This window comes from Pelodiscus sinensis, chromosome 20 (assembly GCF_049634645.1).
Source record: "Pelodiscus sinensis isolate JC-2024 chromosome 20, ASM4963464v1, whole genome shotgun sequence".
NCBI lineage: Eukaryota > Metazoa > Chordata > Testudines > Trionychidae > Pelodiscus > Pelodiscus sinensis.
In genome coordinates this window covers 10,386,073-10,413,998 of record NC_134730.1, presented here as the reverse complement: position 1 = coordinate 10,413,998, position 27,926 = coordinate 10,386,073, and the positions used below count along the sequence as shown (strand labels likewise).

The following is a 27,926-nucleotide window of genomic DNA, read 5'->3' as shown; positions in this document are numbered from 1 at the left end:
GGCAAGAGCAGAGGGATTAAGGGAGGGATGGAATGGGAAACAGCAGCCAAGATATATACATGCAGGTTCTGTGGACTTTGAGAAATTGAAATGTGATGCAGGTTTAATGGGGAGCCATTAAAGGAATTCAGGGGGTCAGGGGCCAATGCATATTGGCCTGTCCTGTTGGGATTAATCAGTAAACCACAGCCCTGGGGTGTATCAGTCGTCCCATGTGTCCACACCAAACAATCTCTCTCTAGCCTGAACTTTTGCCCTTGCTGCCATGCCTCAACCCTGGCCTGTTCAGACTACAAACCCTTGACTGGTATCTGTGCCAGTCTCTGGGTCTCTTCGTTCTTGGCCTCTGTGCTGAGGCTGCCAACAATGTCCTTCCATCTGGAGGTTTCTGTGCCAGGTATGTTTGTCTCTCAGGAAATGCTCTGAGAAACACCAGATATTGCAAGTACCAGACACTCTCAGCTCTCCTAGGAGCAGATGGAGAGGTCCATCCTATCACAGGATTGGGCCCTGAAGGATTTCTTTGATAATTAAGTATGCACATATTCAATTTTCTATTTCCATAGAGCCTTGCAGAATTCTACTCCCCCACTTCTCTAGAGCAAGTAATGTTTTTTTCAGTTCTTGGGCAAGTAAAATAGCATTAATTTTATTGTCCTCATTGGAGGACTAGTGCCAAATACTTTTTGTCCTGAGTAGTAGGTTTTCCTGGCAGTTTTTCAAGACAGCCATTAGGTAAATTCATTAATATACAACTGTGCCTATTAGCAACTGGCCTATTTTTCTGGACAACATGCGGATAATTACAGCACGGTTTTGCAGCCAACCAAGAATTGAAATGAAGGGTCACATTCAGGACCTGCCAAGCTTGCCAATATCCTTTTCAGACACTCTGGAGAATGCAGATCCTATTATTCTTCAGCGTGGAAAGTGCTGGCATGCTAAGGGTTAGGCTGCAGAACAGCCCTGTTACAGGCTGTTGTCTCTGCTTTCCACTGCATTGTCTTTTTTCAGGAACATTCAATATATTTAGCCAGTTTCTGCAGCTTCTTTTCCAGTCTCCCATTCCCTGGGGCAGACATGCACTATTGTCATGCTCCATCCCTAATGTAAATGACAAGGAGAGCTGTTTGCTTTCCTTTTATATACTGCTGCTGCATCTGTTCTCACAGACAATGGCTTAAAACATTGCCCTGGGGAAGAACCTCAGGCTACATTCACTGCAGTGCAGGTGTGACTTCATTATGATCCCTCATCTGCACATGTGACCGGTCTGTGGTTCAGGAGGTGGTGTTGTACATTTGCCACCACACTACAGAAGCATGGAAAGGATGAGATCAGGGATAGCCAATTATTTCTTGTCAAGGTCCAAATGTCTTCGTCAAAGTACAGTCAAGATCAAGACTTTAGATAAAATAATAACAACAATAACAATAATGATGATAATAAGTAAATAAAAAGATTTTGGGGCCTGTTCAAGAGTTCCAGGTGGCCCAGATTTGGCCCATAGTCTGCCCCTTGACTATATCTGGACTATATTTTGCATATCAGTAATAGTCAATTTCTTCCTCCACCAAAAACCTATTTGGCAGAGAGGAATCCAAAGGTTAAATCAAATATTTACAGAGAGGGGAAGCATGAGGGTTATTTTTTTATACTACATGTGGGTAAGGGTGAAAATAACTCAGATTTCTTACAGGCACAGCTGTAGTGCCCCTTGGGGGGCCTCAGGGCAGGAGGTTGGGGTGTGTGATATGACAGTACCTGTAAGAAATGTAAGGCTATGTCTACATTCGCGGTTTCTTGAGCAAGTACGGCTGTTCTTGCTCAAGAATCTGCAGAGCGTCCACACTGCCCGCCCGCTCTTGCACAAGAAAATTTACAGTATGGCGTGGTAAGAGGGGGCTCCTTGTGCAAGAGCTATGCTCTTTTTTAACAGGTTCTTGCGCAAGAAAGCCCTATGGCTAAAATGGCCATCAGAGCTTTCTTGCGCAAGAGAGCGTCCACACTGCCATGGGCGCTCTTGCGCAAAAGCACAGCTCACACATGGCGGTGTGGACGTTTTCTTCTGCAAGACTTCTTCCACAAGAACCCTTGCGTAAGATGTTCTTGCGCAAGAAGCCGCGAGTGTAGACATAGCCTAAGTGTGGATGGAGTGCAGGGAGCTCTGGGCAGGAGATTGGGGAATGTGTGGGCATGGGGGGACTCAGGGGTAGAGGGTGGGAACATGGGGGTGCAGGAGTCAGGATTAGGGTGTGAGGAGGGGCTCAGGGCAGCTGGCTGTGTGGGGGATGCAGAAGTCAGAGATGGGGAGGGAAGTGTGGAGGGGCTCAGGGCAGAGAGTTGGAGTAGTGGTACAGGAGTCAGGGCAGGGGGTTGGAATGTGTGTGTGGGGGAGTTCAGGCAGGCAAGGGCACCCTTTAGGGAGAGCAGGGGAGCGGAAGTCCCCCGATTGCTACTAATGCTGTTTGTTGCTCGCTGTTCCCCTTCTGTCAGTGTCACTCACTGCTCTGTCCCCAGCTCACACCAGCCAGGGAGGAGAGGAATGCACAGGAGCTGGTCACTTTCCTCTTGCTCCCTGACAGTGACGGAAGGGGAATAGCAAGCAACAAGAAGCATTGGTGGGACTTGGGGGGAAGGGAGGCTCCAGCCCCTCTGCCCTCCCTAAAGAGCACCCTGGGGGGTCAGGGCTGGGTGGAGTGTGACCCCAGCCAGCTCCTTTCACCTGCCTGGCTACCTTCTACTTAGTGCAGCAGCCTGCAGAAGGGCCCCAGGAGCTGAGCTGGGTGTGCGCCCTGCCTCCTCCTGCAGCTGAGTGCCCCAACTGGCTGGCTGCTTCTTATGGCTGCGGTGCCCGGGGGCACCCTGGCTTACTTTCACCTCTGCTTTGGGCTAACAGAGGATGGCATTAACCTTGGCAGAGAAGCAACGCAAGGCCCAGGGACAAAGTGGTGCCAAGTCAGGCCTGTTTTGAGAATTTGCAGTGACTCGCCTGTTAATCATTAATATCCCTACCTTGGAGCATGGCCTGTCACTCTCCCAGGTTCAAATCCCAGGATCAAATAATTGAGCACCTCCCATGTGTGTCTGAGTACCCTCAACCCCATAGACTTAGCAGGCTGGAGAGCACTTACCACCATGCAGGCCTAGGAATAGTGTAAAACCTAGAGAGACAAGATGGGCAAGAGATAAACAGCTCTGAGAGTGCTCTGAGAGTTGCAGCTACATAGAAGATGGGGCAGATTGTTTAGCGTAAGTAGTTAGCACAAGTGGCAAGGGGCCATTCAAAGTGAAGCCCTGGGTAAACTTGAAAACTTGTCTCTTTCTCCTACCGAAGTTGCTCCAAGAAAAAATATGACCTAATATCCTGGGATCAGCACGGCTATTACAACACTGCATGCATGTGAAATCTATTTCAAAATTTCGACTTCCCCAGCTCCCTGGCACAACCCCCTCCTGTCCCAGGTTACAACCCAAACTCTCTGAGCCCCTTTGTGTAGGGAGTTTGTCTCTCAACTCCCTACCAAATCCTCCCACCTTTATATCCCTCCCCCAGGTCTGAATTCTTTCCTTGCACCCAAACGCCCTCCTGGACACCTCAACCCCTCTTGTACTCCAATCCCTTTGCCAGGTCACAACCCCCTTCTTCACCCAAACTCCCTCCCAGACCCCACACCCCCTCCTGCACCCCAGTCCCTTATCCTGAGCTCTCTTCTGCACCCAGCCTCCTTTGTTTACCTAGACAAGTGTCACCCTTGACCACTTTCCACATTCTTGGGGTGGCCCCCATCAAAAATTATTGCCCACTCTTGGCTGAGCACAATGGGGTCCAGGTCGAGGTCTGGGTACTCAGATAATTCCCGTAATTAATAATAATAACATTGCCTTACCACGGCAGCCCTTGGTCTGCCACCTTCTCCCCGTTTTGTCTCTTGCCATTCTTCACTCTCTTATTCCTGAACCTAGCTGTTAGACTTGTGAAGCTCTGAAAGCTGGATTCCTTTGGCATCTGTCCGCACTCTTTAGTCACGTGGAAGGGAATTCATGGCCAAATGCCATGAGACCCTCACTTCTCCAGAGGGTGAGTGCTGAGTCCCCTCCCCCCAGCTTTGTGGAGCATTTTAATGTTCACACTGAGAGGTGTTGGGTCTTCCTTGGACAGAACATGAACACGCTACACAAGGAGGAGGCCTCATAGTTCCGGGCCTTCCCTGAGTCCAATGGGAGGATAAAGTGGAGCCATATGGTGCTTACAACAGGTTTAAATAGAGCATTGAGGCTTGAAAATGCCCCAAGGGTCTTACACACCAGACTGCAAGGGAGCAGATGCAGTTAAGTGATTCGTGAGGGACACAGCCCCTCGTGGAGCCGGCCCGCAGACAGGAAGGGTGTCTTGACTGGCAGGGAAAACAAAGGCAAATCTTTCCCCACCTCTGCCTGCCCTAGGCAGTGGGATTAGGGGGCTCGTGGGCAGTTCTAGCAATTTCCCCTCCTTGTGACATCGGGTGGAATTTAACTGTAACTATGCAGCTGTCCAAGGCCTGCCCCTTCCCAGCTCAGCGCACCCCCAGCCAGCGAGGTTCTGTGCTGCTGGGATTTGCTGTGTCATGATTTGCTGCATCGTCTCCCATTCACTGCTCACAGAAGACGGAGAAGCTAGGAAATCACTGCTCCTGTCAGTAAGGGCATCCAAGGTCTCTTTAAAGAGCAGCATAGAAGATGACAGGGAAAGGAAAGTGATCTGGGCGACAGGGAGGTTTAAAGTGCCACTAAATGGGGTCCTGGCTGGGTTTTCCCCTGGGCTTAGAAGCATAGAACTGATTTGGAAATGGCCTAACTAGTAGCCCCCCCACCGGGGGCCCAATCCTGCAGCACTGACTCACATAAATGATGGCTGCAAGATGAGGCCTCTTGGCAGAGTCTGACCAATTAGCTGTCACGGCCCCCTCTCCCTTTTCATAGCAATAAAAACTCCCTTTTTTATTGAGTTCCGCTCTACAGATCTCTTACTCCTGTGCAGATCGATGGGCCTCTCCCTGTTTTCATCTCCAAATGGGCCTAGTTAGAGCTTTTTAGCTCTAATGTTTTTAGCTCCGATGTTGCAGAGCCTCATTAGCCAGGCTGCCCAAGCAGAGCTAGTCACACTGCCTTTGCCTTACCACAGCAGATTTGAACTGGGGTCCTTCAGGGTTCGTAACAACAGCTTGCCCAGCTGTGCCAGGATCACCAGCAGCTAGTTTAGACATGCTTTAACCTTCCCTTTGACAGGCACCCAGGGGGAGGGAGGGCGTGCAGGCCAAGATTCCAATAAACCTCAGTGGTTGCAGAATTGGGCCCCACTGGTGGATTTAAAGGCATTTTCCTGATTTTCCTTCTGTAAAATTCCATGAGTGAACATAGAGCCCAAGAAGTAGGAGCACTAACCACTCTATGCACCTCTTTGCTGCCGGAGCCCAGATCTGGAGTTCAGTCACACCTCTGTGCCGTGGGATGTGACTAGACCAGGGGTCTCCAACCTTTTTAAGCATGAGATTGCTCTTTGAATTTAAGTGCAATCTGAGATCTACCTTGAACCCAAATACCCTGGCCCCGCCTCCTTTGTGCTCTTTCTACGAGGCCCCGCCCCTGCTCACTCCATCCTCCCTCCCCCATCATTCCTCACTTTCAACAGGCTGGGGCAGCAGGTTGGGGTTCAGGTTCTGGCCTTGGGTTAAGGGATTTGGAGTGCAGGAGGGGCTCTGAGCTGAGCTCAGGGCAGGCAGTTGGAGTGTCTGAAGGGGTTCTAGGTGCAGGCTCTGGGGGGGTGTTTGGATGCAGGGATGCATGGGGCTAGGGCAGGGGCTTTGGGTGCAGGAAGAGGGTTCATGACTGGGGTAGGGTTTCAGAATGTGGGCTCCGACCGGACGCTGCTTACCTCAGGTGGCTCCTGGGTGGTGGTGCAGTGGGGCTAAGGCAGGCTCACCCCTGCCCTGGCCCTAGACCTCTCCCAAAAGCAACCAGCAAACTCCATTCTGTTGTGCCCCCCTCCTGCTCTGTGAAGACAGGATGTGAGGTGGGAGAGGGGGCACCTTGACATCAGCACCCCTCTTCGCTCTCCCCTGCTCTGCACAGCAAGCAGGATACTGCCAGGGGTGGGGGAGGCAGCTCCAAGGCAAAGAGCAGGAACTGCGCAGCAGTAGGGGGAGGGGCAGATGAAGTGCCAACACTTGAGAGTCTCTTGGCCAAACCAGTCAGGATCACCTGTCAGAGGCTCCAAGATCTGCCAGTAGATCCGGATCTATTGGTTGGTGACCATTGGGCAAGAGGCAGCCACACTCTCCCTCCAGGTGACCCAGAGCTGCAGCCACATCCCCGAAGGAGAGAGGCCAGAGCACTGCAGAGCACCCAGCCCAAAACAGCCTTCGCAGCTAGCCCAGAAATGAGACATGGCTGAAACTCCTCCTGGGGAGCAGCTACCTGCCTGTCTCAGTTTCAGTGTCTGCTCAGCACAGAGCTGTGTACCTCTACTATGTGACAGTGACCTCCCCTGTCAGAGTGGCTTGAACCAACCAGCAGCATGGGGTCAGTCCTAGTCATGCTTTGCCAAAGGAGAGATGCTGCATCTAGCCACCCATTGCTGTCTCTGTGCTCACTGCTGGTGTACCGGGGTAGTCACCAGAGAAACTGCACATGGTAGGGTTTGTAATTAGTACAGCTGCCTAGTGAGGTGGCTATTCCATGCTCACCTCTGTGCTATCTGGGCACCTGTGCTGCAAGATAACCTGGAATCTGCCCCTCAGCCATGTTCATTGTTCCCCTGCCAGCATCCCAGGTATGAAACGTGCCATGATTAGGACTCAGCAGCTGGGTATGCTGGTGCTGCACAAGTCAGGACAGACTCCACTAGCTGCAGCACCTCTTTTTGTTTGTATTGCCGCCGTATCTGGAGGTCTGGCCCCATTGTCCTAGGCATTGTATTAAAGTGACTTGCCCAAGGTCACATAAGAAGCCAATAGTAGAACCATGAATGGTGACCAATCCAGTCTAGTGCCTTACCCACGAAACCACCCTCCCTTGTGAGGCTAAGAGCAACAGTTTAGTTGTGTCAATAATATGAGCCGATGTGACTTAAAGACAGACTTTGATACTGAGATACTGAGGGAGCAGCAGTGTTCCCAGAGAGATTCAGATGCTGCCCAGCTGATTAGCAGAGCACTCACAGCTAGATTTGTGTTTCTATTGGTGGTGCACACGCCTCGGTAAACATACAAAAAATTATTCTGCACATGGATGGAAAAGATTAGAGGGAACGTTGGCGAGCAGGTCCACTTTTATGTCACTTTTCCAGACATACCAACACGTTAAACATCAGCTCAAGCCATTTAAGAAATTACAGATTAGCTAGACCAGTGGTGCGCAACCCATGAGTCGTGACGGTTGCGGATGTGTTCCTGGGGGGTTGCGGCGCTTAGATCCAGTTGTCTGAGGGCTGGGCCCAGTTGTTGGCGGCCATGCAGCATAGTGCTTAGCTCCAGCCGGCCGAAGGCTAGGCCTGGCAGTTGGTGTCCCCCATGACGCAGACTGATCTGTCTGGCCGAGATGCGGGGCTTGCAGATCAAAAAAGGTTGCGCACCACTGAGCTAGACTAAAAAATGTTTGGGTATAACAAAAATAGGCAGCTCTACTGCAAGGCCCTTGATTCTGACATCCTTGTCTGCTATGTGCCCTGGATTTTCCTAGGAGCACCCTTCCCCAAAATATTGTTTTGGGTCTTCCACTCAGGCATCGCTTGATTGGAGGCTGTTTTGTCCCTGCTTATCCTGTCATATATTCAGAGAGACACAGAAATCTTGTTTTCACACACTGATTTGTTTTCATGTTTTAGATTTTAAAAAAGCAAGCCACAGGGATCAGCTGCCTAGATCTGCTGATTGCCTAGAAGGAGAAAATAGCATTTTTAATAACTTGTTCTAATGCAGCCAACCATGTCACACTGATCTGAGCTTTAGGGCAATAAGCAATGAGACCCCTCAAATCCAGCATGAATCATCTTACTCTCTGCTTGTCAGGTCACAGAAATCCCCATTGCTCCCCCTTCTGACTACAGAGGGTTGGGCTCAACAGCCACCCTCCTCATTTAGTAGTAACAACCTTGGATGGCCTCTCCCCTTGCTAAGGGACACCATCACCTAACATCAGTCACCATTACTCTGTGGCCAAGATGCTGCAATTGAGAGCATCACTGATATGCAAATTTCGACCTTCAACGAGAAGTGCTCAGTGGAGGAAGAAAGGAGCAAGTTATTTTAGGAACACACGTTAGAAAACAAAGCAAGGACTTTGATATGAGCTCTTGGAAAGCTGCCATACCCTCTCTTCCTCCCTCCCCCGATATTTGCAGGATGTCTCCATGCATCCCATTCTCGGGATGGAATGGGCCATCCAACTCCCTTTCTTACCAAGCATCTTGTGCTAGCTGCTGTACATCAGGCTCATGGCAAGAGCCGAAAGGTGTCTCTTTGGGTTGCCTATTTGATGTGAAATGAACTTTAAGAAGCAGCTGTACAGAAATTCCTCAAGGGGGCAGCAGCATGCCTCCAAACCAGGCCTTAGCAAAGGCACCTAGAAAAGTGTGACTGCCTGGATCTTTCCCCTGGGGCAGGACAGACACATCACATGGATATTAGATTTGTTTTTAGCTCAAAAGCCAAGAAGGGTCTGAATTAGCCCTCAGACGAGAGACATCCACTTTTCATTGAAACACATACGGCATGGGGCCGAAGGAATGCCTGTAAAGCCAGTGGGGTAAACTGGGCACGTTTATTTATTTTTTTTTAGAAACTAGGAGGCAACATGATCTAATGGATTAGAAATGGGAGCCAGGAGTCCTCACCTCCCTTCCCAGCTCTTCCAGTGAGGGCTTGGTGACGATAGCAAGTCACTTAACTTTCTATGCCCCCGTTTCCCCATCTGTGAAACGAGTCCAAAGATTCCACCCGCCTTTGCAACATGAAGATGAAGAGAGCTCTAAGGGCTTAATTGAACAGACATGTAGAAATAACACCTAGCTCTTATCTATTTTGCAGCAGTATATCTCAAAGCCCTTTATGAAAGGAGGTAAGCATCATTATTTTTATAATGCAGGTGGAGAAACTGAGGCCCAGGAAGGGAAAGTGACCTTCCCCTACAAGACAGTGGCAGAGTCAGGAAGATACCCTAGATCTCCCAAGTCCCAGCCCAGTGCTCTATCCACTAGGGAACACTGTCTATGTAGTTTAACCCACTATTTTTAAAATCTCTAGATAATGCCAATAGTTTTAAACTAGACTGTGTTATCTTAAGCCAGCAATATTGTTTCTTCCCAGCAGCCACCAAGGGGAGCTAGACTACACAGCAAGGGAAAAGAGACCCTGTTATTCATCTGATGTTTCTACACCCACTTCCAAACTCGCCTCTTCCCTCTTCATTACACTGAACAGTGCTCAGATACTAGAATAGCCATGGGCACCTGTGACAGATAGAAGTGACTGAAAGCAGCTGGGAGTACCAGCTCTTTATCCCCTGCTTTCCTCATTCTGTCAGGGTACATCTGCACAGCAGCGTTATTTCGCAATAACGGATGTTATTTCAAAATAACAAAATGTGCATCTACACAGCAAACCATTATTTCGCAATCATGTCGAGCTGGAGGACTTCTTACTCCAACTTCTGTCACCCTCATTTCATGAGGAGTAAGGGAAGTCGAAGGAGGAGTGTTCTTCCTTCAGCTTCCTGCTGTGTAGACAGCACCAAAAGCTGAATTAAGCTATTTCCACTTCAGCTACGCAATTGATATAGCTGAAGTTGTGGAGCTTAATTCGACTTTAGCCCTGCTGTGTAGCGGTACCCTCACTGTCCCCAGGGAAACTGAATGGCCCTGAAATGGCAACCCAAAGAGCCCCATCACACCCCCCTCCTTGTCATGGGTGCCACTTCAGGAAATACGATGCTCTGTGCAGAAGTTCTCTCTAAAAAGCAAAACCCATCAGAACAAGTATCACATCTACCAGAAGCAACACCCTCGAAGTGGAACCACATGAATAGATGCTCTTTAGCTCCATATTTAATGAAGCTGGTGACATAGAAAGCTCTGGCTCACCTTATTGCTTAGAGTAATTTTAAGTGACACAGTGAAAAATCCCCACTGGCACCGAAGGCAATGGCAATCCAACGTCTTGTCCCTCTGGGAAGCCTTCAAGCAGGGCATAGTATTGTGTCTCCTCACAACAATGGTTGCGGCTGCTCCCTTCAGAATTGGGCAGTTCCCAAACTAGAACCCCAGATCTCAGTCCCCTGGACTTTGAAGGAGTTTCATTCAGGATCCAAACGCTCCTGTAATTGGTTTATTTCTAGGGGGTGTTGGACTGCATGACTGAATCCACTGCTCAGCTTGAGACCAACCAAGGGAGAGCTGAAATGATGATGCGATTACAGATCCAAGCTTTGTGATTCAAGCTCATGTTTACTTATATTCACTCCAGTGCCTGGTGCCTATAAATACATTTTATACTAGAGGCATTCCATTCCCTAAAATACTTGTTTGCAAAATGTACAGATATAGTGTTACTACAGTTAAAGCTCTTGTTCACTTTCAACGTTTTCTCAGTCTAGACCAATTTTTGCAACCCCTACTCATGCTGAGTAGCCCCCAGTAAGGCAAGCAGTCCCCATGACATCACAGGGAATACAGCATTTCTCAAAACGTGTTCCACTGTACACTGGTGTGCTGCGAGGCAGTCGGAGGTTTGCCACGGAGAACAACAGAATTGAAAATGGCCACCCTTAAAGGGGCAGTTGTTTTTTTTTTTTTTTTTTTTTTTTTTGCACAACAAAAAATCCTTGGTGTTCCTCCATAAAAAAAAATATTGTTTGGTGTTCCTCGGTTTTATAAAGTTTAAGAAACACTGCTCTTAAGTAAAGATTGCACTATCGGGCCCTTTGATTCTTGGTCAAGAGCAAATTTCTTTCCCCATTGTATCCAAATTGTTTAGCCTTTTAACTTCTGTGGAAACAAAATCCACCCACACCACCACATTATTTACGAGTAGGTTAAGATGGGTTCACATTTGTATCTTATTTTAAACTAGAAAATTTACCCAGCGTTGCTCAGGTCCTCATGTCAATTAATTTATGGTTTTTGGAAAATAAAATGAAAATGTTCATACTTCATTTAAATCATTGCTCTGAGGCAGACCTAGGGATGAGGGGTTCAGTTGGCAGGCTTGCCTCAGGGAGAGAGGAATACCCCAGCCCTCTCTCACTGAAGCATCTCCAGTCCATGTGAGACGTACCTCTCCATGGCTGCTGCAGCTCCAGCAGGCACAGCCAAGGGAGGGGTGCATGTCCTCTGGTGGGCAGATCCAGGTTTGTCTGCTCCATGTGTCCCCTGCCAGAGTGAGGAATGCAGCAAACTATGCACTGCCCCCTCACTCCCTGCCCAAGGGGAACAGCCAGCAATGTTTCCAATCAAATCGGGGAGAGGGCAGCTTCAGCCCCCTCCACCTTTCTTAAAGGGCACTTGGGAAGTGAGAGGCTTGTGGCTGAGGCCCTCAGCCAGCCACTTTCACCAGCCTGGTGAGTCTGTCTCTTTTCTGTTTGGTTTTATAAGAAGCCATCCCATTCCAGGCACATCCCATGTTCCTGGCACAACCAAACCCTGAGCTTACTTTAAGTTAAGAGGAAGCTGCATATCAATTTTGGTGGTCTCGGCTCTTACCATTTTGGAAGAATTCTTGAACAAACAGACAGGCACAAAGGTAGACAGCGAGACATACAGTCAGACACACAGACAGACAAACTCTCTCAAATATATAGTAGATATGTCTGTCCATCCACATGGATCTCTTTATTTTTCTGGTTACAAATGAACACAACTCTTACTCTGCTAGGCACCAGCTGGAGCTTTTCTCTAAGATCATTTCAAATGTCAATTTAGAATGAAGAGGTTCTAAGCACATGTAGTTCCTGCACATACCCTTGTGCCAATGAACCATGAGTGAAGAGGCCTCTAAGCCTTAGAGGACTCGTATAGTTCCCCCAGCCTTTGCTAGGCTGGACACTTGTTCTTCCTCTTTCTGTCTGCCTGCCCGTAGTGGGGTAGCCCTGCTCTTCAGGGACTAGGCTAAACTTCCCAGTGGTGTTACTGAGCAAGGGGGCTGAACAAGTTCCCCATCTGCAAGAGCATGGGAAAGACCAGGGTTCCCAGCCACTAAGCCAGCAGGCCCTCGGCCTCAGCCTTTTGTCTGAGCAAGCATGGTCTCCGACTCATAGACTTTAAGGTCAGAAGGGACCACTGTGATCATCTGACCTCCTGCATGTTGCAGGTCCCAGAACTTCACCCCACCAACTCCTGTGATAGACCCCTAACCCCTGGCCGAATCACTGACGTCCTCTAATCATGGCATTTGGATAAATTCATCCAGGTGGTCCAAAAGATAAAACCCGCTGGTGATGTCTGCATAGGTAATAGCAATGCCAGCGGTCTGATGGAGATGTCAGTGCCATCTTGCCTACTGGCAGCCTCTGTGAGATGGGCTGTTCGAGGTAGGTGCTGTGGGAGGTGAAGGTGGCTAATCTGAGGGAATCAGTTGGGAGCCACCAAATCAGTTAAATGAAGGAAGCTGTTGGTAGTAGAATGGCTGCCCTGTAACTGCTGCATGGGAGAGGCAGGGAACTTGGAGATTAAATAACGAAGACACACACAAGTCTGCAAAGGCATCCGCTCTATTTCTCTCTTTGGGTACATCTATACAGCAACATTATTTCGAAATAACTTAGTCCGCCTCTACACAGCAGGCAGTTATTTCGAAATAATATTGAAATACTGTCAAGCTGTAGGACTTCTTACTCCAACTCCTGTAACGCTCATTGTTACAGGAGTAAGGGAAGTTGGAGGAAGAATGCTTTATGTCGAAATAAGTGCTGTGTAGATGCTCCCAATTTCAAAATAAGCTATTTTGAAATAGTTACACAATTGACATAGCTCAATTTGCATAGCTTATTTTGGGTATGTCTACACTGCCACCCTAGTTCGAACTAGGGTGGCTAACGTAGGCATTCAAAATTGCAAATGAAGCCGGGAATTTAAATATCCCAGGCTTTATTGGCATGTTCCCAGGAGCCACCATTTTTAAATGCCCAGTAGCTCGAACTGCCTGCCCGTGGCTACACGCGGTACAGGCTAGGTAGTTCAAATTAAAGCTCCTAATTCGAACTACTGTTACTCCTCATTGCCATGGGCAGGCAGTAGCTATGGGCAGGCAGTTCGAACTACCAGGCATTTAAAAATGGAGGCGCCCGGGAACATGCAAATAAAGCCCGGGATATTTAAATCCTGGGCTTCATTTGCAATTTCGAATGCCTACATTAGCCACCCTAGTTCAAACTAGGGTGGCAGTGTAGACCTACCCTTCGAGTTAAGCCCTGCTGTATAGATGCACCCTTTGAAATTGGAACATTCAAGTTTTACCTCTGTGGACAACTCAGGAAGTGATTCTGTTTTCTTATGGGTTATTTAATCTCCAAATTCCCTGCCTTGTGCAATGCAGACAAGACCTCCTCTCAGCACCATCAGGATGGAAAGCAGCACAGATTCACAAGAGTGCATTATTTTGTTATCAGACAGGCAAGATTAGGAGGGGAGATTGGGTTTAAGGGCTTTGAACAAATCTTATCTAAGTTCTGGCTCACTGACTGGCTTGGGGTGGAATTATTTAGCAAGCAGACACATTCTGATTGGGAGAGTTTGGGGATTCTTAGAATATTGAGGAGTTCATGGCGGGGGAAAAATTATTTATTAAATTTCAAATAACATTGAATCTTGCCAAGAATCTTGCCAACTATAACCCCACACCTTTTAATACTTTTCAGTGTGCCAAATCCTGCCTGGATGCTGCTGGTCCTTTAGTGCTTCTCCTGGTGGAGAGGGCAGAAACCTGATCCAGATCCTTGGGTCTGGAATCTCTTATTGAATCAGGCTGGTTTCACCACTCCTTCTCACTCCTTTGGGCAGATCCAGGTCATGCTTTGAACAAGCTTGGCCTGCATTATAGGTTGTTCTGCACACAGCCCAGACTCAGTGTGTGTGACTGAACATTGCTCAGTTTGCCATTTGACCCTGAAATCACATATGCAAAGGACCCATGTGAAACCAAAGAGAATGGCGTCACTTACACCCAGCACCTTCCGCTCCCTAATCCCTGCTCCCTCACACTAACCCACCCACACCAGCACCCAGGCTGGGAGTCACCTGGAGTCACTCTTCCTCTGCATTAAAAGTGCGGTAGGGAGCCTTGCTTTGCCCAATATGGTTCCATGGGAAGCCCTGCCAGAAGTATTCAGGTTCCCAAGAATTGGGCTGTACAATGCGTATGATGGTAATCTACAAACCCTGGGAAAGCCAGGTGCGTTGTGTGGCTGGAGTTCCCTGCTCTTTGAAGGTATGTCTACACTTCATTCTTCTTCTGAGAGAGGAATGCAAATGCAGACACCCGAGATTGCAAATGAAGCGCGGATTTGAATTTCCCGTGCTTCATTTACATAATCGTGTTATGGCGCTATTGCGGAATAGAGCTATTTCGAGAAAAAAACGGGGTTATTTCGAGATAAAACCCTTCTCTCAAAATAACTGGTAAACCTCATTGTATGAGGAATAAGGGTTATTTCGAGAGAAGGGTTTTATCTCGAAATAACCACGTCTTAACAGCATCTGTTATTTCAAAATAACACTATTTTGAAATAGCACCATAACGCAATTATGCAAATGAAGTGCAGGATATTTAAATCCCGGCTTCATTTGCAATTTTGAATGTCTTCATTTGCATCCCTCTCTCGAAAGAGGGTGCAAGTGTAGACATACCCTCAGCCCTGAGCCATACGTACAGTTCAGCTCTTGATTTGTATCATAAAAGAGAAACAGTTAAAGGAAAATGACATGCAGCCTCTCTACTGAAAGTTTCTATTTTTCATAAGAAAAATGTCTTTTGGGAACAGCACCTCTGGCCTCTAACGACAAGGTTTATTCATCCATTTGACCTGTGGGGTGCACCACAGAGGCTAACAAGCAGGCTCCTATGAGTGGATGACAGCGTGGGAGGTCACTGCAGGCCGGTTACCAAAGACAAAACACCAACAGGAGGTCCCTTGGCTTTGGAATGCTGAGTCCCAGTATTTCCAGGGCTTGGCAGTGACCCCATAAAGATTCCTGAGTTACTCATTAACCAGGAAGAACAAGCTCAGCTTTCTATAGCACAGTACTCCTGCTGCCCTGTTCTGGGCTTCATGCTTCAGAGCAGTGTTTCTCAAACAGCGGTACCAGTACCCTTAGGAGTACTTGAGAGAAGTATGGGGGGGGGAGGGGTACATCAGCACAACTGAAATTTGGAGAAAATTGAATTTTTGTTTCAAGTTTTACAGTGTTTTATTATTTTTGTACTTTTTACACCCAAAAATTTCATCGCCTGCCCGGCTATGATTAAGTTGTTTTAAATAAATGTTTTGCAATGGTAGAAGAAAAACGTGTGTGTCTGAAAACTGTAGGTACTGGGGGTACTTATAATTTTTAAAGGAGTACTTTATAAAAAAAAAAAAAGGTTAAGAAACACTGCTCCAAAGGATGTTAAAGCCACAGTGAATTCAGCTATATCAATCTGCTAGGCAGGGTGTGTCTGGGACTTGCTTAAATCAGGCTGGGATTTACAACTGCTACTGCAGAACCTGGCTGCAGCAGTAGGGAACCAGAGAAATGCAGCCTCCAAGGACTATATCCGATTGGGGCACGCCCATTCCAACCCCTTTGGACTTGCCCTTTGTCCCCTGCCAGCTCCTATAAACATTCAAAATGGGTTTGTTATTTTATATATTGTCTATGGGTAGCACAATTACACTTTTCATCATAGTGACACCGCCCCAGGGAACTGACATCCCTTGTTGGTTAGATGGAAGAACCAAAGATGGAGCAGTGAAGTGACTTGCCCAAGGTCACACAGCACAGCAGGGGCAGGAGGAGTAACAGTTAATTCGAGGGAAGGGTTTTAAATCAGACTATTGCGTCTACACGTGGCGAGTTAAATCGGGTGAACAGCATTTTAAAATGGCGACCGGCCGCGATTATGCTAACCAAGCGCGGGATATTTAAATCCCATGCTTGATTTGCAACTTCAGTATGCTTCATCTGCCTCCCTAGTCCGAACTAGGGGGCAAGTGTAGACATACCCTAAGGCAGGCTCACTCCCGCCCTGGCCCTGGATCACTCCCAAAAGCAGCCAGCAAACTCCCTCCCAAGTCCTGTTGTGCCCCCTCTCTGCTCTGTGGAGACTGGATACAGGGTGGGAGAGGGGGCGCCTTGACATCAGCATCCTCCTCTACCTCCCCTGCCCTGCTCTGCACAGAAAGCAGGAGGCTCCTGAGGGGACAATTCCAAGGCAAAGGGCAGGAGAGGCGCAGCAGTGGGGGCGGGGTAGTTGAAGTGCCAACACTTGATAACCTCTTGGCCAAACCAGACGGGATCACCTGCCAGAGGCTCCAAGATCTACAGTCAATCCCGATCGACTGGTTGGTGACCACTGGATTAAGCTGTTCCAACAGACAGAATAGCTACCAGCCTGCAGGCTCTCGAAGGGCACTCAGGCCTGTTGAGCTTACCTTGGTCTTGGGGCCAGTCCTGGGAATGGCTCCAATCAGTGTTGCCTGCTGCAGCAGAATCTCTGCTGGAAAGTTTCCACAACTGCAGTTGGCTTCTGTTTCCAGCCCAACCCTGTGCTCCCCAGCCACCAGCTCATCAAGACAATGGTCACATGGTTTGGGCTTTGCCGTGGCAGACCTACAGAGCATGAAATGACCATGGTGCTTGGGATCCCAGTCTGCGGACCAAAGCAGAGGCAGCAGAAACAATCCTTTATTAAGCTGATGCACCCTGCATGAGGGACCCTGACCCTATGCACAACGTCCTTCCCAAGAGCAAACCTGCCCCCTGCTCAAGTCTGCAGTTGCACCATCAGCAGTGTCCAGCAGTTTGCACCCAGCTGGGCAGTGAGAGACTTAAGTCACAAGAGGAGCTGCGATAGAGTAGGCAGAGCTCCATGGGCACTGAGGGGTTAAGAGCCAAGGCAGTGAGGAGCGTCCATACAAAGCCCTCTCAGCCAGAGACGCCCCTCTGCATTCTCCTAAGCAAGGGGACCTGCAAATTCGATTCCCAGGCCTGAGAACACATCCACCTGCTGGGGGTCAGTTTGTCACTAAGGGGTAACGTGGTCAGCGTCCAATCCACTGGACTGGGGAGTCAGAAGACATGGAGGGAGGGACAAATGGTGGGAGGAGCTGTCACGTTCCACCTCTAACACTGACCTCCAGCATGACTTTGGGCAAGTCATTTCGCCCCTGTGCCTCTTTTTTCCCATCTGCAAAATGGAAATGACACTTCCTTCCTCTGTAAAGCACTTGGGCTAGGTTTACACTGGGTATCCCCAAATAGCAATTCCTCATCTTTTGAGTGCACCTGTTATTTCCAAATATACTGGGCTCGCTATTCCGATGTCCCTGTGAACCTCGTTCCACAAGGAGTAATTTCAGAATAGCGATTTATTGCAAAATAACATCAAAATACGCTATGCAATTTGTGTAGCTCAAATTGCATAGTCTATTTTGACCTACGGTGCAGTGCAGACACACCCACAGAAAGCTACCAGTGAATAAATCTATACAGAGCTTATGATGGAAATAATTCCTGGCCTTTGCAAACTTCCTCCCTTAGATAGCATCTTCCCTTTGCAAACACCACTGGAACAAGTCCAGGTACTGCCACAATGGCTGTATAGAGCACGCACTGCAGGAGGAGCTAGGAAGAGCTAAGTCCTGTTGTTCCCAAACCACCATCCTTGTCACTTAAGCTAAGAGACTGAGCTCCCTTAGCCAAAAATAGTAAAACCATTATCCTCTGCATGGCCATCCCATTAGAGGGCAACCACCCCCACCCCATTCCTGCACCCTTACTTCCTATAAGTCTTTACAGAGGACATACAGTGAAACTACAGAGCACTGTCACCTGTAGTGGTGGCAGTGAAAACTCCAGCAGGATTCAGGCACTTCAGCAGACTCTTGCTCTTCTTGGGCAGCACCCTGGCTTTCCCCCAGCTCCCCACCTCAATCTGCATTTAAAAGGGCTGTCTCACTGGTGTGGACAAGGTTCGCTAAGTTCACTCTGCTGCCACACCGTGTGATAAGGCCCCTAAGAGAGAAGCCAGGGTCTGACCACTCGCTGCTACTTGCAGTCTGCTCCTCTGACCCGCATCCATGCCAGCAGGACAACCACTACTGAGCCATGCGTTAGGGGAGCAAGCAGGAGCTGATAAGGAGTCTCTGCCAGGAATGCACCTACTTGCAGGAAGAGCTGCATTCCTGAAGGAATTAGTTAATTGCTTATTTCCTTCCACTTCTCTAGTTAGCCACAGCAGCGAAGCCAGTGGGCCTGTGCATTGCTATTCACCCCAGAGCAAAACAAGGATGGAATTTTTTGCTCCCTCCCACCACTGAGTAGCATTTTGCACAGGGATGCTTGATCCCAAACAGGTGCAAGGCAGCAGAGAGTCATGCACCAAGGCTGCAAGGTGCCGAGAACCTGCAGCAAAGCTCTGAGCAGCTTTCCTGATGGCACTCAGCTCCTGGCAGGATTGGGCCTATATGGGCCATAAAGATGTTGCTGTTGGTCCCTGGGCCAGGTGGCATGCTGTAAACAGGGCTGTGTGCACTCTCCCAGGCTAGAGCAGTGAGGAAGAGGTGTCCTAGATGGTTTGCCTTGCTATGGGGAATCCTGCTGTTGCTTTCCTGCTGGGGTGAAAGAGGGCGTGGGAGGAGCTGCATGTTGAGCAAGCCAAAGACTAGCTGAGAGAGGCTGGTTGGACTTTTTGGTTGACTAGCAAGTACTCACCTGACTCCTCATGGCTCCAGAGCCTATGGCGCTTAGTGACAGAAATGTGTTTTATGAAAGATATTAAACAAAAATAAACTCAAGAGAGCATTTCCCCACTACTAAGATACCCTTCACAATACTAAACTAAGATTAAAGCAACAGAGCTAATGAAACAAGGTCAAATCCACAAGTCAGCAGCCTCACTGGGTTGGAATTAAATCAATACAAAGACCTGTCCATTCAGAACAATACATAGAGAATAAACTTGTGGCAGACAATGCGGAAAGCACGACCGGCAGGCGCTCAGACACTACAGTGATGGGTGTAGTATAAGAACCTATGTAGAGCAGAACCCTTATGAATTCCAATAAACAATTTAAGGAGGTGGCTGCCCATTTGTTAATAACCCCCAATTAAATATGTTTATCCCAGGCAGTCAAACCTGTCATTTGGACCTGGTTAAGTATTTTGATACTGGAACCTAATTATTGTTCACTCACTGTACCACAACCTCTGAGCCAATTACAAAGCTGCCTCTGTCAATTTCCATTCCTCTGTGTTGGCTAACCCTTCCCTCCCAGCCACAGAGACATTCCAACACAGACCCTAGCTGAACACGGGGAAGCAAAGTGTGGACAGCTCTTACAGACCAAAATGTTCATGGGAGAGTCTGGGTGTGTCCAGGGAGGTGAAAATGTTCTCCCACTGGTTTTTGTATGTTACCATTCTTGATGTCTGATTTGTGTCCATTTATTCTGTTTTCCAATGTACATGGCTTGGCAGAGAGGCCTTGCTGGCATATGGTGGCACATATCACATTAGTAGATGTGCAGATGAACAAGCCTTTGATGGTATGGCTGATGTGGAATGTGGCTGGCACCTGGCACAGCCCATCACACTAGCTGTCTATCTTTGGGTGCAGGCAGACTGGTCAAAGGCTGGCATGGCCCATCCATGGATGTCATGACTTCCTGTCCCAGAGGTGATCAGCCCTAGGGGTTCTGTGATGTTAAGCTTTCCATAGAGTGCTTGTTGACCCCAAAGGCCTCTCAGCCTCACCCTCGACTCTCACGGTTTGCAAGCATTGCTTGCTGTGCCTTGCAGCACCTCCCTCCGCCTTCAGACCAGCCAGGTAGTGAGGTCTACTTTTGAACTAGGCAATTTGGTCCAGTCAAAGGTCACAGGAAATCAGCACTAGTTAGCATCACCTTGGAAAAGGCCTGTTTCTAAATAACAGAACTGGATTTTCATGTCTGAAGACTGTATGTTTACGACCCCTTCCCCCAAAATATCAGAAATACCGAACAAAGATCATTTTTAAAGAAGTGGGTACAAGCAGGTAGAAAGGTCTTGAGATGACATTGTATCACTAGTTTACACCAAATGTAATGCAAATCTGAAAAAAAGAATGGGTTTAAAAGACTCTAGCCACCAACAGCCATTCAACATGAATATACCCACAACATTAAAAATACGTTGCACAATCTATAACCAGATGTCATGATCTCACACATGAGACAAGCTAGTAACCTCATGTTACAATGGAATTATTTTTGTATTTAGGAAGTAGGGCACAAGTTGAAGAGCTTCTCTTTGAGAGTTTTCATCTGGATAGAAAAAAATTACTTTAAAAGCTTATCAGGACAGAACTCTCTTAAGAAATAAAAATGTAGAAGGTTTATACGCCCATTAGGATGTTTCTCTTGCGTTGCTGAGCCTTTACTCTCTGGGATGACTGGCTGCCACAAACTGCCTCCTTTCTTCTCTTGCCTCTGCCTGGCCATTTTCTCCTCCACTGGCTGACTGATTTGCTGCATCCTACTTCCTTTTCCTCTTCGCCTGTCTCTTTCCCAGCCAACCCCTCCCATGCCTGCCTGACTCCCAGCTTCTCTCCTATAAAACAGCAAAACAGGGTACAACCTGCTTGTTTTAAAAAACCCTTTGCGAATCACTTTAAAGCCCTACTTAGAGGAAGGAAGGTATCATTCCCATTTTACAGGTAAGAAATGTAAGGAACAGGGCAGCTCATGGTCACATGGCAGAACCCAGATCCCCAGTCCTGTGCTTTAATCAGACTGTCCCCTCCTCCTTTCCTAAAGCAATTCCCAGTCAGAACAGAGCTGATTGACTGAATGACTGATTTTCAGCTTGCTGCCCAAATAACCCAACCTCACTTCAGGTCAACCAGAGGCAAGGTTTGTTTCCTGAATTTTTCAGGAAACTGAAAAAGGAGGAAAAAATTGTTTCAGATCCAACAGAACATTGTATTTAACCTGCAACAAAATGTTTGGTTTCACTTTTGAGTTAACATTAAAAAAGGATGTGCGTTTCAAAACAAAAAGCCATTTCAGATCTAAATATCAAAACATCTTGTTTCAAAAATGTCAAAATGAAATATTTGATTTTTTCAGTTTTTCTCTCCTTTTTCCCCCCAACAATAATTTGCTGAATTCCACATGAATTTACAAAATGTTTTGGGTGACCAGAATCTCTCTTTTTTAGCTGTTTTAGGTAGAAGCCACTCAGACTAGAGGATGGATTTTGAATCATGGTTCAACCTCAACAGTGCATCTGATTAAATCTCACCAGGTCACTATCTGGCCACTCAGAAGTTTATACGGCGCTCAACAATCCAGAAGCTTGGTTGTTTAGGGTATGTGGTGAAGTCACTAACAACATCTTTCCTTCCCCACACAGGGAGCTGGTGCCAGAACACCACAAATAGGTGAATCAATAGAGCCTTAACTGTGAGCTGGTCACATTTAGTGACAGTACTGGCACAGACAGGAAACAGGGAATTCCATTGCTGCAGAAATATGTATGTAAAATAGTAATAAGAGAAAAAAACAAACCCCAAGTAAACACCTTCAATCACAGTGCAACACCTGCTGGAAATAGTTATAAAGGTTATAACATTTCCTCCCAGGAGGCCTGGAGAATTTCCTGAGAGGAAGCAAAAAGCTGTTTAGTCATTTTTAAGGGAGGAGGAGAAATTTGTATATCTGCATATTCAATTTTTTGGATGTTTCCTTTCTGAAGAGCAGGAGTATGGAACCTTTTTTGGGTTGGGGGGCACTGACACCCAGAATCAGTCAGGAGCCACACACAAGTGAGAAACAAAAACAAACAAAAAAACCCAACCTAGGCTAGTAGATTTTGTATACTTCAGCCCCATAGGTGGGTGGCCAGGGGGCTCCACAAGGGCTTATGGGGCTTAGACATTACAGAGGATCTCAGAGTGCTTTGCAAACACTTAAGCCTGAAAACACTCCTTAAAGATTAACATTATCCCTTATTTAACAGATGGGTAGGTTAAGTGACAAGTCCAAATCAGGGGCATAATGCTACACAGAATTGTTGCCATGATTCCCAGTTGTCTGCACTTAATCGCTGGGCTAGATCCCTTCATACCAAAGCATCAGATAGAAGAAAATCAGCAGGAGCGATTTCCTGTCTTTAGCTAGCCTTGGTTTGGTTTATTTGTTTATTGAGTTTGCTGGTACCCTGTCTGGTGGCACCAAGGAGGCTATTTTAAAAGCACAGTCCCACAATTGAGAGTATCTCTCTTATATTTATGCAGCTACCTCCCAGCACATTTTCCTACCAGAATGTAAAACAGCACAAGCTGTTCCAATTTTAACATGGGGCAAATTCCCCAAGAGTAACTAATCAGAGGCTCTGTAAATATTGAGTAGCCTGGAATGGTAGAAAACCTCACTGGTGGGAACTGCAGCCAGAGATTGCGATCACCATGAAACTGGAGTAGTTTCATGTTAAGCACATAACGAAGTTTCCAGGCATAGGACTAGCTGGAATCTATCTGTCATATGGATTCAGGTCCACATCTGCAAAGGTATTGAGAAACACAATGCCCTTGGAATCTATGTGGGCCTTGGGGACGGGGTGTGAGTGAAGGGAGACAGTGAGTTCATTAACCATGAGATTGGGTTTAGGAGTCTTAGGACACCTTTATACATCAACTAGATAGCAGCAGCTGGCCTGTGTCGACCAGCTCAGGCCACTGGTCTTTTTCATTGCTGTGTAGATTTCTGGGAACAGGCTGCAGCCTGAGCTCTGGGATGGACCCATCTCGCAGATTTTAAAGCCTTAATGTAAGTCTGCACTGCCTGAGTCTAGCCTCGAGCTTAAACCCCCTTGCATCTACACTACAATTGTGTTAACTCAGGCTCAGAGTCCCAGACCATTGGGTCTAAACAGCAACATTATTTCAAAATAACTTATTTCAAAATCTACACAGCAGGCAGCTATTTCAAAATAATGTTGAAGTACTGTCAAACTGGAGGACTTCTTATTCTGACTCTGGTAGACTTTCATTGTATGAGGAGTAAGGGAAGTGGGAGGAAGGGTGCTCTATTTTGAAATAAGTGCTGTGTAGATGCTCCATATTTTGAAATAAACTATTTCGAAATAAGCTATGCATAAGAACATATCAACGGCCGTACTGGGTCAGACCAAAGGTCCATCTAGCCCAGTATCCTGTCTACCAACAGTGGCCAGCATCAGGTGCCCCAGAGAGGGTGGACCGAAGACAATGATCAAGCAATTTATCTCCTGCCATCCTTCTCCAGCCTCTGACAAACAGAGGCCAAGGACACCATTTCTATCCCCTGAAGAAAGTGCATTTTACCCATGTGAAAGCTTGCATATACTGTATATATTTCATACCTATATTGCATATACCATATATAATATATGTTACATATTTTTGTTAGTCTCTAAGGGTACGTCTACACAGCAACATTTATTTCAAAACATCTAGTGTTATTCAAAATAACTTAGTCTGCGTCTACACAGCAGGCTGTTATTTTGAAATAATGTTGAAATACTGTCAAGCTGGAGGACTTCTTATTCTGACTTCTGTAACCCTCGTTGTATGAGGAATAAGAGGCGTCTGAGGAAGAGTGCTCTATTTCAAAATAAGTGCTGTAAAAATGCTCCCAATTTCAAAATAAGCTCTTTTGAAATAAGCTACGCAATTGACATTTTGCCTAGCTTATTTTGAGTTAAGCCCTGCTGTGTAGATGCACCCTAAGGTGTCACAGGACTACTTGTTATTTCTCTTCTGTCAGTCGGCCTGTCAGCTCTATTGCGGGGATGAATAGGAGACATGTTCTGCTGGAGGGTGTTAACAAGTGCTATCAACAGCAGACAGTGTGTCCTCCATTTCCTCAGGCGTGACGGGTATGCTAGGCAGGAGAAGGCACTGCCTTCTCAAACCATCAGCCTGACCCCATTCATTCTCTGCCCCCAGAACGCCTACAATAGGTATTGTAGAGGGCACAGTGTTCCTGCCCCGAGCATCCGCCCTTCCCATACTCCGGGGTTGGGGAGGCTGGGGCCTCACGCTCCTCCTTCCCTCCCACACCCCTGAGTGACATAGTTACACCAACCCTCCTTGGTGTGTTGACACCACTGTGTTGGCAGGAGAGCTTCTTCCATGGACATAACTACCAATGCAGCATTTTAAATGTAGACTTGCCCTGAGTTGCATTTTAAATGTAGATTTGCAGCTGTTTTGTGAGTGATCTGATGCAGATTGCTGTAGAAGAAACACTCACACTGTGTTCTCTCCCACAGCCTTTACTCCCAGTCCCCTGAATGTACAACAAAAGCAATAGAGCCTAAAACATCTGGTTGCTCTTTGTCTATAGAAAGGTGAGTCTCATCTTTTCTTGTGGCAACTCCATTCTTGGAAGTTTTCAGCCATGGTGGCCCATTTTGTTTGATCCCCTGTTAATCGCTTTGTGGATGAATATTCCCTTTGATCCACTCAGAATACCACCTTGCCCATCCAAGATCTTCTTTTTCTGCCTTGTGTATAAGTCTGCCACCAGTTTTCCCTTCCAGTGCCTGCAAACAGGCATCACATGCTTAACAAGGGCCTTACACTGTCTCATAGTACTTGAGAAAGGCAGGTATTAAAGGCAGCTTTTGGGGTGAGGACTGTCTTTTTGTACAGCATCTAGTACAGAGAGGGTCCCTGACTGCAACACAAATAAATTAATAAATAACATTCTCCCATTTTACATACAGGAAAACCAAGGCATGCAGCAGTGAAGTAACTTGACCAGGTACCACAGCAGTCAGAAGCAGGAAAGCAGCTCAGCTCTGCTGACACCCAGCCCTGCCCATTAACCCCCTCAGTCATGCCTCTCTGCACTTGTTTTAAGAGGCAGCTCATGGTGCCATTTAAGAGGCTGTTTGTGCCATTGTCCCCAAAGTCTGTGGCGAATCAGTCTCCTCACCTGGTAAATGGTTGATAGTCCCTTTGGGTATGTCTACACATCAGGGTAAAAGTCGAATTAAGCTATGCAACTTCAGCTACGTCAATTTCAAAGCTGAAGTCAAAATAGCTTAACTGGGCTTTTGGCTTGTCTACATGGCAGGAAGCTGAAAGAACAACACTCCAAGTACTCCAGCGTTCGTCTACACTGCACTCTAAAATCGAAATAAGATACGCAATTTGTGCTATGCAAATTGTATATCTTAGTTTGATTTTATTTTGAAATAGGCTCTTTTGAAATTTGGCATATCTACGCGGTGCCAAATTTCGAAATAAAGTGCTATTTCGAGCCATCCCGTATCCCCCGTGCAGTGAGGTTTACAGGGATGGTGAAATAGTGCCCTTGTTATTTCGAAAATTATTTCCTTGGATGAGTTCCTTGGATGGGGGGTAGCTATTTCAGGGCTCCCAAAATAGCGTTGCAGTGTAGATGTACCCTCCTTACTCTTCCTGAAATGTGGGTTGCCATGAGTCTCAAGTTGTGGTGGGAGAGGTCCAGGTTGGATATTAGGAACAACTATTTCACCAGGAGGGTGGTGAAGCACTGGAATGGGTTACCTAGGGAAGTAGTGGAGTCTCCATCCCTAGAGGTGTTTAAGTCTCGGCTTGACAAAGCCCTGGCAGGTTGATTTAGTTGGGATTGGTCCTGCCTAGAGCAGGGGGCTGGACTTGATGGTCTTCTGAGGTCTCTTCCAGCTCTATGGTTCTATGGTTCTATGAGTGGGAGTAAGAAGCCCTCCAGCTTGTCATTATTCCGAAATAAAGGCTTGCCCTGTAGACATGTCAGTTATTCCAAACAATGCTGCTGCGTAGAACGCGCCCTGAGCGCGGGATCGCTCTTCCGTTCTTTATGAATGAACTCACAGAGGGGGAGCCACGTGGGGTCAGCAGAGAGCAGGGCACGTGGCGCCCGAGCCATTCACCCGGTGTCGGAGTTTCGCTCTCCGGCAGCCAATCGGGCCCCGCAAGTGGCCGCGGCAGCAGCTCTGCCTCTCTCCCGTCAGGTGCCGCTGGACCAGCCGCTAAATGAGCCAGCGATGGAGGGCGGGCAGCCGGGCGCCGCGGCGAGCTCCCTGCACAGCGACTCGCCCGAAGTTTTGCTCCACGGGGTGTTCGCCCTGCTGGGCCCCCCGCCCAAGACGAGCCTCTACGCCCTGAGCCTCACGCGCCGCGGGGAGCTGCGCATGCAGCGCGTGGGCTCCGCGCCGGCCAGCCCCGGCGCCGTGCTGCCGCTGGCGGACTGCATCGGCTGCTGCGCCTTCGCCGCCCGCGAGCCCCAGCAGGGGCCGGCCGCCTACTTCTCCGTCTTCTGCTACCCCTTGTGGAGGGGCTGGTGGGACGCCTCGCCCTCCCGGCAGCGCCTGGCCAGGACTTTCCGCGTGTGCGGGGCCCAGGAGCCGGAGGAAAACCTGAGGCTGGCGGAGACCTGGGCCGGGAAGATCAGGGAGCTGGCTGCGCCCCGGATCCCCACGCAGGAAGGTGGGTGCGAGCCCGGGGAAGTCAGTCCCCCACCACCCCGGTTCTCTGGCTCGCGGCGTGCGAGTGATCCCAGGCGGCGCTGGGGGGAGCCCCCTGGGTCTCGCTGCTTAACGTGGCTCAGAACAAAGTTGAGTCAAAGTAAATTTACGTGCACTGGGGAGCGTCCCTCCCGGCACCCTGCGCCCCCCCGGCCTTGGCTGGCGGCGCTGGCGGCCGTGGGGGAGAGGACGGGGTTAGAACTTGGCTTGCCGGGGGGGGGGGGGGGGACTGTGTCTGGCTGTGGCCGTTCCGCCCCCCGCTGAGCCTGCCCCGCTGCCGGGGTGCGGGCGCCCGAGTAGCGCGATGAGGCCGAAGTGTAGCGCTGGGCTCTCAGCTCCGCGCCCACCTGCCTGGGGCTGCGGGACCGACAGGTGCAAGGCCCGGCCCTTTGCTGGCGTCCCCGGGCGAGGGGCGGAGGAAGGGCTCGAGGGGCGGCGCGCCTAATTGGCGAGACTCCTGCAGGTCTCTGCCGGTCGGGTCAGCCCGCTCCTCTCCCAGCCCCGAACCTGTCGGACGGGCCAGGCCAGTCTGCTTACGGGGCGATGGGCTGCGGGTGTCAATTTGCCTTTTCCGCTTGTTTGTATTTAGTAGGCTCCAGCCCTGGCGGCTTTGCAGCCTGCTTCTGGGGCGTGTTTAAAGCAGCAGGTTTCTGCAGGGCACTCGAGAGGGAGAAAAACAACCCTCCCCCTCCCCGCTTGATTCACATTAGTATGCCACCTGCTCCGGTGCCGGGGTGGGGGAAGAGGCAGAGTCCTCTCTCTGGGACCCAGGTTTCACCCTGTACAGCACAGCCAGGGGCTGAGGCAGTCTGAGCTAGTCCTGGGATAGTTTGGATCCCAGGCCACACTTTGCAGCTCAGGGCTGTTTTCAGTATATGTGAAAAGCACTTGGATCCATTCAGACAACAGGCAGCAGTGTGCACTGCAGACAGCCTGTCCTATTTCCACCTGACTCAGGGCACGTTAACCCCCATGCCCTGTGACAGTTACAAACTCTGCAAAAGTGTCTAGAAAAAGGGCTGGTACTTGACCTTCCAGCCACCTCTCTGCCCTGCTCTGGCCAGGGAAATGTGGCAGCTTCTCATCCCCTTACTGAGCTCTCATTAGCCTCGTGCCTGTAGCACGAACCCCAAATGGATGGTCATTGTTCTCTAACCCACTTGCACCCTAGACATGCTGTAGA

At 48.5% G+C, this 27,926-nt stretch overlaps 1 protein-coding gene across 3 annotated transcripts in view; it reads left to right on the top strand.

Moving 5' to 3' along the window:
* Positions 1 to 27,926, top strand: part of SPHK1 (sphingosine kinase 1) — a 59,144-nt gene that overhangs the window by 8,407 nt on the left and 22,811 nt on the right. Inside the window, exons 2-5 of one of the 3 annotated variants that reach the window (XM_075903610.1) lie at positions 21,425 to 21,575; positions 24,521 to 24,598; positions 24,977 to 25,014; positions 26,231 to 26,705. In XM_075903610.1, the coding sequence (XP_075759725.1) occupies positions 26,264 to 26,705 (442 nt within the window). In that variant the 5' untranslated portion in view covers positions 21,425 to 21,575; positions 24,521 to 24,598; positions 24,977 to 25,014; positions 26,231 to 26,263. Of the gene's footprint in view, positions 1 to 21,424; positions 21,576 to 24,520; positions 24,599 to 24,976; positions 25,015 to 26,121; positions 26,706 to 27,926 lie in introns of those variants that run through there. The other 2 variants (XM_075903611.1, XM_075903612.1) reach the window with 2 other exon arrangements.